This window comes from Geotrypetes seraphini, chromosome 9 (assembly GCF_902459505.1).
Source record: "Geotrypetes seraphini chromosome 9, aGeoSer1.1, whole genome shotgun sequence".
Classification (NCBI taxonomy): domain Eukaryota; kingdom Metazoa; phylum Chordata; class Amphibia; order Gymnophiona; family Dermophiidae; genus Geotrypetes; species Geotrypetes seraphini.
Genome location: NC_047092.1, coordinates 74,008,851 through 74,021,679, shown reverse-complemented (window position 1 = coordinate 74,021,679; position 12,829 = coordinate 74,008,851). Strand labels below are relative to the sequence as shown.

The window sequence follows — 12,829 nt, the reverse complement described above, 5'->3', positions numbered from 1 at the left end:
CACAATCTATCTAATGTACCTGAGGCAATGGGGGAGTGGCCCGGGTCACAGGAAGCAGTGTGGGGTTGGAATCTACAACCCGCAGTTCTTGCCACATGAAAAATATCATCTGACAAAGATGGAAAACCAAAGTTTACAAAGCATGATAAAAATATAATATGATAAAACATGGTATGACAGCATGGCAAGCATAGTTCAACAAAACATAGCATGGTAAACATAGTATTAGAAAGCATGGCAAACAGTATAACATGACTAGAAAAATTGGTTAGGCAAGTGTGCATGACGAAGCATAACATGGAAGACATAGAATGACAGACAAGGCATGAGAGATTGAAGCATGGCTGTCATAGTATGGCAAATAATGTATGCTAAATATGATGTATAGTAGGACAAGGATGGTGAACAGTGTGACAGAGGTGGTAGAACATTGTATGACAAAACATGGCATGGTCAATCAAAGGACGAGGCATATCAGAAATTGAGAGTCAAGTTAATGGAGGGTCGGGCCCTTTGTCAGAAAGTCTGGGGAATTAGGATCAGTGCATGCTCATAGAGGGTCAGTGGAAGAGGGTGAGTTTTTATTGCCTTCCTGAAGTTTAGTAGATCTTCTAACGATCTTATGTAAGTAGGTAGTTTGTTCCAGAGACACTGTAGGTAGTGCGAGTAAGATCTTTTTCGGGCATTCTCAAGGTGGAGGGCATGTCCCGAGGGCACATGTAATCGCTTTTCTTCTTGCAAGCGAAGCAGTTGGTTTGTGGCTTAGGGCAGAAGTTTGGAAGCCATATAGGCTGATGCCACAAATAACCAGGATGAGAACAGGAGTCCAAAATGAAGTCACTTTATTAAAAGCACTATATGAAAATGAAGCAGCAAAATGCAGATGTATGGATGTAGTAAAGACCCAACACGGACTGTGTTTTGACAGCCTATACCTTCATTAGGAGTCTGTTATGTTGTATCGGGTGATGGTGCACCCGCATCTGGAGTACTGCGTCCAATATTGGTCGCCGTACCTAAAGAAGGATATGGCGATACTCGAGAGGGTTCAAAAAAGAGCAACACGCTTGATAAAGGGTATGGAAAACCTTTCATAAGCTGAAAGATTGGAGAAACTGGGGCTCTTTTTCCTGGAGAAGTGGAGACTTAGAGGGGATATGATAGAGACTTACAAGATCATGAAGGGCATAGAGAAAGTGGAGAGGGACAGATTCGTCAAACTTTCGAAGACTACAAGAACAAGAGGGCATTCAGAAAAATTAAAAGGGGACAGATTCAAAACCAATGCTAGGATGTTCTTCTTCACCCAGAGGGTGGTGGACACCTGAAATGCGCTTCCAGACAGTGTGATAGGACAGAGTACAGTTTTGGGGTTCAAGAAGGGATTTGATGATTTCCTGAAGGAAAAGAGGATAGAAGGGTATAGATAGACGATTACTATACAGGTCCTGGACTTGATGGGCCACCGCGTGAGCGGACTGCTGGGCACGATGGACCTCTGGTCTGACCCAGCAGATGCATTACTTATGTTCTTATGTACATCCTGTGCTGCGTCATATAAAATCATAGAAATTTGTGTTCTTAATTGCTGCTTCAAACTCAGCAGAGGGTTTCATCTTATCATCAATGATGACACCTAGATCCTTTTCCTGGGCAGCGACTCCTAATGTGAAATCTTGCATCATACTACTACTAATACTATTTATCACATATATAGCACTGAAAGGCATATGCAACACTATACATTTTGACATTTACTATCATGTAAATATAATTTGGGTTCCTCCTTCTCATATGTATCACTTTGCACTTTGCTTGATTTTAAAGATAACTTATCCTTAAAAGTAGCTGGTATAAAATTAAATGGAAAAGGTGCCCATGAAATTTCAGTATGATAAACAATTACCACACTCACTGTCAAAATCAATAAATAATTAAATATCTTCCTTGTGAATCATTGAGACCAGCACGGAGAAAGTGGTGTGATGGCTTAAATGGGGATGCTCCTTGAAACAGCTCTCTGGCGAAACACTGAATTCACGTTGGAGCCCCGAGTACTAGATGATTACTAAGATAAGATAAGTCAAGTCAACTTGGGTTTTAAAATTTATTAAATAAACTTATTAGGAAAATATAGATATTGTGGCCGATGAGGAGGCTGGCTGCGGTATGACTCAAGCTTTACATGAAATATGATGCTTGAGTGTAGCCGCTGAGGTCACTATAAAATATTTATTTATTGAGATTTGAAAATGATGATGAACAATTGAATGAAGAATGATTCACGAGGAAGATATTTAATTATTTATTGATTTTGACAGTGAGTGTGGCAATTGTTTATTATAGTTTACTTACTGCTTCACTCAGAAGAAAATATATTTTCTCTCTACACTAATTAAGGCCAGAACAGACCATGAAATTTCAGTGGCACTGTTGAAACACCAATATTGAGAATTTATATAAAGTTAAATAAGTTATCGATTAATGTGATTAGTAAAAAAACCACCTCTTTCTGTTACTTTGTATAAGATATACTGTGAGGTATAAACTGCTGCCTTTGAAGCCCTTTAGTAGGTAATACTCTAAAATGTGTAATGACCTTTCGTCCTCAATGCTACACACTTACCCCCTCTTCTATGAAACTGCACTAGCAGTTTCTAGCACTGAACTCTTTGAGCATCGGGAGCAGCGCGGGCCATTCGTAGAAGAGGGGGTTAGTGAAAGACACTTTATAGATCTACATTATTCAGATCTGATACCTTAATGTTCTTTATGTTCACTGCCATACTTTTATAGGCTGCACTATTTCTACTGAATCTTTTTCCTAAGCAGTGTTACTTCTTAAAATGGTCATATTTTGGGCTATCCATTCAATGTTATGGATCAGTGGTGTTTCCTTATACCATTCCACTCATGGGCCCCTCCTTATCCCACCATGGTTTCCCTTTTTCCTAGTCTACCCTGGCTGCTTTGACTGTTTTCCATCTGTCCTGTTTTGCCAATGTCACATATAACTGCCTCTCTGTCAAAGGCAGAATACACAATCTCAAGTTACTTAGGAGTGTGCCAGTCTCGGACATCATCTCCCATGCAAATTTTGTCATGAGATAAACATTACTTAAGAAGATGTCTTTGTAGTCTTCATATGCTGTCATTACAAGCTGGCAAGTAGTGTAACCTTCTTGTACCTTTCCTATTTGATATAGTTTTGCATCCTTCTAGGACAGCTGATCATCTTGGCTGTGAATATCAGAGATATCCAGCAAACCAGATTGGTTTGCCACCCTCCATGCCTGAAGTTTGACACCCTTGATCTAAGGAGAATAAGACCTAGGGGACAGAGGAGACCCCATAGGCCTCATATACCTAGATTTCCAGAAAGCCTTTGACAAGGTGCCTCATGAACGTCTACTCCGAAAACTGAAGAACCGTGGGGTGGACGGAGACGTGCATAGATGGATCAGAAACTGGTTAGAGGGTAGGAAACAGAGGGTAGGGGTGAAATGGCACTACTCAGACTGGAGAAAGGTCACGAGTGTGTTCCGCAGGGCTCAGGGCTCGGGCCGCTGCTTTTTAATATATTCATAAATGATTTAGAAATAGGAACGAAGTGTGAGATAATAAAATTTGTGGACAACACCAAACTATTTAGTGGAGCTCAGACAAAGGAGGACTGCGAAGAATTGCAAAGGGACTTGGACAAACTAGGGGAATGGGCAGCGAGATGGCAGATGAAGTTCAATGTTGAGAAGTGTAAAGTATTGCATGTGGGAAGCAGAAATCTGAGGTACAATTACACGATGGGAGGGATGTTATTGAATGAGAGTACCCAAGAAAGGGACTTGGGGGTAATGATGGACATGACAATGAAGCCGACGGCACAATGCGCAGCGGCCGCTAAGAGAGCGAATAGAATGCTAGGTATAATCAAGAAGGGTATTACAACCAGAATGAAAGAAGTTATCCTGTCATTGTATCGGGCGATGGTGCGTCCGCATCTGGAGTACTGCGTCCAATATTGGTCACCATACCTTAAGAAGGATATGGTGTTACTCGAGAGAGTTCAGAGGAGAGCGACACGTCTGATTAAGGGGATGGAAAACCTTTCATACGCTGAGAGATTGGAGAAACTGGGTCTCTTTTCCCTGGAGAAGAGGAGACTTAGAGGGGATATGATAGAGACTTACAGGATCATGAAGGGCATAGAGAGAGTAGAGAAGGATACATTCTTCAAACTTTCAGAAAATAAAAAAACAAGGGAGCATTCGGAAAAGTTGAAAGGGGACAGATTCAAAACGAATGCTAGGAAGTTCTTCTTTACCCAACATGTGGTGGACACCTGGAATGCGCTTCCAGAGGATGTTATAGGGCAGAGTACGGTACTGGGGTTTAAGAAAGGATTGGACAATTTCCTGCTGGAAAAGGGGATAGAGGGGTATAGATAGAGATTACTGCACAGGTCCTGGACCTGTTGGGCGCGATGGACCTCAGGTCTGACCCAGCGGAGGCATTGCTTATGTTCCTTTTATCAAGCTGCGGTAGGGGTTTAACGTGCGTAATACCGCACCTTATACTGCCTGCCGCACTAGCCGCTAACGCCTAGTGGAGAAATAGTGTTTTAAAATATTTTAGAGATAATTATTACTTTCCCAGACAGGTACAACTAAAGAGGAGTTAATAGAATCAGGAGAGTTAGTGATGAAAGGTGGAATCTTAGATTGCCAAAGCCAATATTTTAAAAAGAGCCAAAGGGGGAGAAGTCAGTATATATATATATATATATAATTAAAATATTTACCAATTTCAAAGCTTGCATCAATAACTCCAACTAGAGAAGCTGGTATATTAAATCTTCTTTCTATTTGCGTAATCATGCTTTTTGAGTAACTTCCAGCCATTCCTTTAGCTAAATATGCAAATGATAATGCCAAAAGAAATACCTATGGCAATAGAAACATATGTATTGTTAGAAATATGACTTAATAATACTGTACAGTATATTGCAAGCTCATTAACAAGAATCAACTGTAAAAAAATTCAATGATCACTGTGCAATTGATGTATTTCCTTTATTTTTTTTCTCTCTCTTTTATAACCCCCTTTGATACATGGATGCTGGGAAGGGGCATTTTTATTTGTCGAGGACCAGAGCAAGGGCCAGCTTCCACAGTTGAACTCTACAGCAAGCATGCACCAGACTTCTACTTGCTCTACAAATGATGTTAGACCACACAAGCAAGTTGCTGAAATAGCTCAAACCTTTTATTCCTCCTTGGAACACAGAAAAGGCAATACCTGTGAACAGTAACAGTTTCTTTAAACAACTCCAAAATTATGTATAAAGTCCCAATCAAATGTAAATAGCTCAGATACACTGGGATCCTCCTTGTTGGATGGATCCTGCTGCAATTTCTCCCTTTACTGACCTTTTTTACAGGTGTCTAACTTGTTTTTAACTGTACCATTATTGGATTGTAACTCGCTTAGTAAACCTAGATAAGCGATTTTATCAAATTTTATTAAACTTGAAACTTGGAATTGTATAGACCACAGACCTAAATCAGAGTTGGTTTTGTTGTGATCAGTTTGTTTCTTCTGCTCAAAAGACAAACTTCCCACCCACAGCCAGGGCTTAAGACTCCTCTGGAGTGAGGTTACATTTCTGAGACCACCCTCCAGGAAGTCCCAAGAACTGGCTTGGCTTCTCACATTACCCTTTGGTTTCTGGAAACTGCTGGAAACCAAAGGCAGTATTAAAGGTGACTACCTGTCTGCATCTGCCCTCCAGTTCCCTTGGAAACCAAGATGCAGGCAGTTTAGCAAATACACACAGGTCAGAAGTAGAGAATGACATGGGGACAAACTCTAGCCCCAAATACGAAAGGACGCTGAGAAAGAGCTCCTTTATGAACCCTTGAAAAAGCCCTTTTTGGCGAAATGGGTCCCGTTGGGGCATGCTAGAGACACTGCATTAAAAGGATAAGTAAAAAAGAAATATGCTGCTGTTTAATCATTATTTTTGAAAATTTATAGAAAGTAATACAGCAGTAAACAAATAAACTACATTTTGGAAGGAGGCATTTAGATGAACTAAAGCTGGACATTTTTAAATTTTATATGCATTTACAGCTTTAATGCCTTTTTGCCATCCTGTAACTGAACCCAAACCAGTGAGGCATACAGTTTATGTGAAGAAGAACTTCCTTACGTTTGTACGGAATTTATCCCTTTTCATCTTTAGAGAGTGCCCTCTCGTTCTCCTTACCTTGGAGAGAGTGAACAATCTGTCTTTATCTGCTAAGTCTATTCCCTTCAGTATTTTAAATGTTTTGATCTTTTCAAGGGAGAAGAGGCCTGGTTTCTCCAATCTCTCACTGTACGGCAACTCCTCCAGCCCCTTAACCATTTTTGTCGCTCTTCTCTGGACCCTTTCGAGTAGTACCATGTCCTTCTTCATGTATGGCGACCAGTGTTGGACGTAGTACTCCAGGTGAGGGCGCACCATGGCCTGATACAGTGGTATGATAACCTTCTTTGATCTGTTTGTGATCCTCTTCTTTATCATTCCTAGCATTGTGTTTGCCCTTTTTGCCACCACCGCCATGCTTCATTGACTTGCCAATCAGAACTCCCAAGTCTCTTTCCTGGGAGGTCTCTCTCCAAGTACCGCCCCGGACATCCTGTATTCGTGCATGAGATTTTTGTTACCGACATGCATCACTTTACACTTATCCATGTTGAACCTCATTTGCCATGTCGATGCCCATTTCTCAAGCTTGATTATGTCACGTTGCAGATCTTCGCAATCCCCCTGTGTCTTCACTACTCTGAATAACTTTGTATCATCTGCAAATTTAATCATCTCATTCATCGTACCAATGTCCAGATCGTTTATAAAGATGTTGAAGAGCACAGGTCCAAGCACCGAGCCCTGCGGCACCCCACTGGTAATGCTCTTCCAGTCTGAGTATTGTTCATTTACCCCCACTCTCTGTTTTCTAGCCAATTTTTAATCCACTTGAGTATTTCACCCTCGATTCCATGGCTCACAATTTTCCGAAGTAGTCGTTCATGTGGAACCTTGTCGAACGGGTTTCTAAGGAGCATAATTATTGCTCCCTTTTTAAGGTTGAGTTTATGCTTCGGCATACCTGTTGGAGTTAGCTCACTCAGGAACTCTATTGGATAGTTTTGCGTATCTTCCTGAGTTGAGTCATCAATTGAGGTTGAGCTGAGATATGTTACAATTTGTCCTTCCAAAATGTTGAGCACCTCTTCATTTATGGTTTTAACATCAGAATTTTTTGGGCAAAGTATAGATTTTTTTGTTAATTTTGGAATATTAGTAACAGGAATTTTTTTCTCCCACAAAGTCTTTGATGATATTGTCTGTGGTTAAAATTTTGGAAGGGATTTCAATTATGTCATCAGGCAAGTTGTCAATGTGTGGCGTATCACCATTACCAACTTTGATGAGCCAAATGCCGAAATCAGAGTCGACTGTGCGAATATTGTTGTTAAGGTTGAGGACTTTGAATTTGGGCCACAGCTTGTTATTCTTTATACATGCCTCTACAATTTTTGTCTGGTTACCGTGAGGCACCACGAGAAGTGTTTGACGGATATCTCCACTAAGTAAGAAAACTTTTCCTCCAAAGGGTTTGTTGTTATCCATTATTTCTTGCAGCAGTTTGTCAACCACTGCTAGAGCTACATGATTAGTTTAGTGGATCTTAAATTTTCAGCATCAGTAGAATTAAGATACATATTTGATATTGAGTTCTCAAGTATAGGCATAGGTGTCATACAGCCTGGTATGTACTATTATTGTCACCTCTTAGGGAGATGAGATGCGGTCAGTGATCACTAGGTGATTAAGGAGGGACCACATCTTTATCCTTCCAGTGGCCATCTGGCCAGTTTGGGCGCTTTTTTGGCACTTATTCGTTATTGAAACAGGTCTAGCTTAAAATGTCCAATTTTTGGCACTGGGCATTTTTACAATGTTCCATTTTTGTGGAAAAATGTCTATATCATAAGCCTGCCCTAGTCCTGCCCCCCCTGCCCCCAATATGCCCCTTGAGATTTAGACAAATTGAAGAGACAAATGTCTTAAAAATGAGTTTCAAAGATAGCAATGTGGATATTTTTATTTAAAAATCCTCCATTTGGTGCCTTTTTTTTTGGGGGGGGGGATATTTCCCATTACATTCTGGAAACATATCTTAATCTTTCTTTTTTATATGAAAATAGAGAAACAGTAAGATCAGAGTATTAGCATTTACTTTGGAGGTCAAATATCTTTAAAGTCAGTAGAATGACTTTATCCTGTCAGTACCTGGCAAAATTTAATATACTTTGGGGCTCATAATCGAAACTTAAACACATCTAAAAACCAAAAAACAGGTCATCCAAGTGCTAATAATCAAAATGGTTTTTTGGATGTATCCAGGGACTTTCTAGGCCTCTGAATCTTGCTGAATGCCCAAAGCTGAAAGGGGCATTTCTGGAGGAGTGGTTAGGGTAGGATGTGGGCTGACCTAGGCTTAGTCATCCTGCAAGGATAATCAAATGTTTGACGAGACTTCCTAGGCAAAATTTATATGTCGTGAGAGTTAGACAATGTAAAAGCATGTGTAAGTGCCAAAAAAGTATCAAAAGTGACCAGATAACCACTGCAAGGACAAAGTAAAGAGCCCATACACTCCCTCCATGTTCACTGACCCCATCATATCCCCACAAGGTTCAAAATAAAAACATACATACCTGCCTATGAAGCATCAGCACCTGCTATCGGAAAGCCTAGTAGAGTTGCACAGAGATGGCTTAAGTAGTCTGGATGTTGGGCTACTGAACCTTAGAGATGAGGACCCAGGCCTATAAACCACTCTAACCACTACATTAAAGGTGGAAAATGTGAGACCACCAAAACACTACTGTACTGCCATATAGATTGCATCTGCAGCCTTAAGGGCTATTGGGGTTGTAGACAGGTGGGCAAATAGGGTTTTGGAAGTATTTTGGGGAGCTCACCATAACCTATAAGGGAGTTCTGGTGAGAAGTTTATGTGGCACCCTTTTTGTGATTTTCACAGTGCCCTATAAAGTGCCCCTCTGCTCTGTTACCATGTCTGGGTGGCCAGTCCATCACAATGCTGGCCTCTCCCAAGTCCAAAAGGTCTTGTTCTGGGTGTTTGGGACTTGGATGAATTTTTGGTTGAGAATGTGGTATAAAGATTGAGCAATAATGGCACTCATGGACTCTAGGGGGTGCTATGGAATGGATAATGAATAAGATGTGTTTGTGGAGTAATTTGTGGAGTTTTTCTACAAAAATGCCTGCTTTTCGTATGGTTCTGGGTAACTCTAGTTAGATACAAGCATATGTGTTAGTTAAGGTCACGCCCAATAGAAGCGTACAAAAAGTTGGTGAATAAAAATCTGAATATGGATGTAGCCAAGGCCAGAAAAACACACTATAGATTAATATTAAGGAAAAGCATAATAATATTCTTTTTATGTACTTCGCAATTAAGCCAGACCATAGAGGAAATCAGGATATACATGATACATAGAAAGATATTAAGAACTCCATCTTGAGGTAGTGACTTCATTTCGTGTTAATGATTTTCTCTTTGTCTATCTTTTGTTCAGAGTTTTCCCGCCTTGAGCCTCGTGGTCTAATTGATAACAGATGTGTTTGAGCTGGGTATACTGGGCATAGAAGAAAAGCTTTCTTACATTAAATATGAATGAAATATATGGTGTGGATCTATGGATGAAAGGGGCCCCGAATGAATGATGGATGCTATGAATGATGTGAGAAAATGATTTGTACTTATATTTAAATGTTTTATATAGATAATAGTCTTTAAGCCCGTTACATTAACGGGTGCTAGAATATTTGTGTGTGTGTCTGTATTTATTTCTTTCTCTCTCTCTCCTTAGCCTATTTCTGTATTTCTTTCTTTCTGTCTTTCTTTTTCCTCGGCTGTCCACCACCACCCCATGCCTGCTCCCCCTGTCCATTCTCCCTTCCTTTTTCTTCCCCTGTGTCCACCACCACCCCTTCACTGCTCCCCTTATCCAGCAGCAGCCCTTATCCTTTTATTTTAACTCCCCCCTGTCCAGCAGCACCTCTTTCCTACTCCCCTTGTCCAGCAGTAGACCTCCCTTCCTTTTTCTGCCGCCCCTGTCCATCAGCACCTCTTTTCTACTCCCCCCGTTCAGCAGTAGGCCTCCCTTCCTTTTTTTGCCCCCCCATCCATCAGCACCTCTTCCCCTGTCCAGCAGTACCTCTTTTCTGTTCCCCCTGTCCAGCAGTAGGCCTCCCTTCCTTTTTTTGCACCCCCCATCTATCATCACCTCTTCCCCTGTCCAGCAGTACCTTTTTTCTGTTCCCCCCTGTCCAGCAGTAGGCCTCCCTTCCTTTTTCTGCCCCTCCTGTCCAGCAGCACCTCTTTTCTACTCCCCCTGTCCGGCAGTAGGCCTCCCTTCCTTTTTTTGCCACCCCTGTCCATCAGCACATTTTCCTCTGTCCAGCAGTACCTCTTTTCTGTTCCCCCTGTCCAGCAGTAGGCCTCCCTTCCTTTTCCTGCCCCTCCTGTCCAGCAGCACCTCTTTTCTACTCCCCCTGTCCAGCAGTTGGCCTCCCTTCCTTTTTTTGCCCCCCCATCCATCAGCACCTCTTCCCATGTTCAGCAGCAACCCTTACCAGTGCTCTTCGCGGAGGGCTGGGGAGATGGGGTTATGGTAGTTGAGGCTATGCAGGAGGCGGATTGCTGCATTTTGTACCCGCTGGAGGCGCTTGAGATCTTTTTTGGCTACTCCATTAAATAGGGAGTTGCAGTAATCCATCTCGTAGAGGACATAGGCGTAGAGGAGTTGGGCCAGGTCAGGTATGGAGATGTAGGGTTTGATCCTTCTTAGTTGGCGGAGGTAATATCTTTGTTCTAAATCACTTAATATCCTTATCCACTCCTTAGTAATCTCTAAAATCAATTACTGCAACGCCCTTTTTAAAGGAATTGCACAAAGTGAAATTAGATGTCTACAAATCATACAAAATACTTCCATCAAACTTATAACAAAGACAAAAAAATTTGATCACGTAACACCACTTCTTAAGAACGCTCATTGGCTTCTGGTATCTCATAGAATAACTTATAAACTATGTCTACTCACTTTTAAATCAATACTTTTTAAAACACCCGCATTTGTTTTTAAATCACTGATTCCTTACTCCTCAAACAGAACATTGCGGTCAAACGAACAACATTTACTGACAATTCCTTCTCTCAAGATCATCAACACTAGAAGACAATTTATCTTTTCCGTTACTGCCCCACAAATCTGGAATTCTCTTCCAATTTATTTAAGAGAAGAACATAATATTGATAAATTTAAGACTAATTTAAAAACATTCCTTTTCAAAGATGCTTAATCTCGAATTTATTAATAATGTTGTATTTGACCATGCATCTTAAATTCCTAACCTTGTGTTTTTACCTGACCACCTTTTCTATATTAATTTGTAGTTCAAATCCCCTTCGCCTTTTTGTTCTTGTTTGTTAAGTTTGTATATAGTCTAGTTTATTTTAATGTTTATGTTTAAATAATGTATTACTTTTAATATTGTAATTTTAATTGTTTTTTTAATGTATGTTCATCGCTTTGAAGTACGATTAAGCGATTAATCAAAAACTTTAATAAACTTGAAACTTGAGGCGGAGACTACTTGAGAAATGTGGTGGACAGGGACAGGTGGCCGTCTAATGTTACTCTTAGGCTGCGTATCTTATCTGCTGCTGTTAGTAAGGTGGAGTCCCATGATAGTGTTGGGCGTGTGAATTTGGTGCTTTTTTTCCTGATCCATAAAAGTTCAGTCTTGGAGGTGTTCAGCTGTAGTTTATTGTTCGTCATCCAGGTTTTCATTTCAGAGAGGCAGTGTTGGAGGGTGGCGATTTGGGATGATCGGTTTTCGCCTAGTGGAAGGAGCAGTTAGATGTCATCGGCATAGGAGTATATTTCTGTTTTGTAATTTCCTAACCAGCTAAAATTTAGAGATTACCAAATACTGTATAGGAACCACATTGGTGGACCACATGGGTGAACATTGTTTTCCAAGGCATTTTGTTTTGGGCTTGAGAGTTTATACAATTACAATTATAATGTTTTATGACAAAAATTAAAGCTTAACTTGCAACCTCTCAAGAGTCTCTTTCCATCAATCATTGCCAATAGTTAGTAAAAATGCACACAACTCCTGACCTTTAGTTTGGAAATGCAGCATTGTTTCTTTGCTGATTGTAGCGTTTCAGTTTCCTTCATTTTTGCTTTTTCTTTGTTCTTCCTCTAAACTTGCCAGTTCTCGGTTTGAGTCTATTACAAAAAAGAACGTTAGAGGTAATTCGATAACATTTGTGCACCCGTTACAGACATAAATGTTTAGAATATGTACATGTAGAACTGCCAAAATTCTGCTTATGCATTGTTCTTTACATACCTACTTAGCTTACATAGCGCTTATTTGCAAGGGGGTGTATACAAGGGCAGAGCTTGGATGGAGCATAAATGGGGGTTCAAATTTACACATGTAACTTTTAGGTTACTGTACATTATGTGCAAATTTTTATATTTATACATTTTCCAGTTTCAATAAATACATAAGATTTGCAACAAAAGAAATGATGTAACAGACAATGTAAAGTCTCCCGCAATGTTTCTTCACGGAGACTTAGGGGTCCTTTTACTAAGGCACGCCAGTGCGTCTTAGCGTGCGCTAAAAATTAGCAAGCGCTAAATGCTAATGCGTCCATAAGATATAATG

General features: G+C 40.5%; 1 protein-coding gene across 3 annotated transcripts in view; it reads right to left on the bottom strand.

Annotated features, from left to right (window-relative positions):
• SLCO1A2 (solute carrier organic anion transporter family member 1A2) overlaps nt 1–12,829 on the bottom strand; it is a 192,801-nt gene that overhangs the window by 158,785 nt on the left and 21,187 nt on the right. For 2 of the 3 annotated variants that reach the window (XM_033959647.1, XM_033959649.1), the window contains exons 2-3: nt 12,271–12,381; nt 4,799–4,940 (exon numbers count right to left, since the gene is read on the bottom strand). In XM_033959647.1, coding sequence (XP_033815538.1) covers nt 4,799–4,940; nt 12,271–12,330 — 202 coding nt within the window. In that variant the 5' untranslated portion in view covers nt 12,331–12,381. The remainder of the gene's footprint in view (nt 1–4,798; nt 4,941–12,270; nt 12,382–12,829) is intronic. The other variant, XM_033959648.1, reaches the window with a different exon arrangement.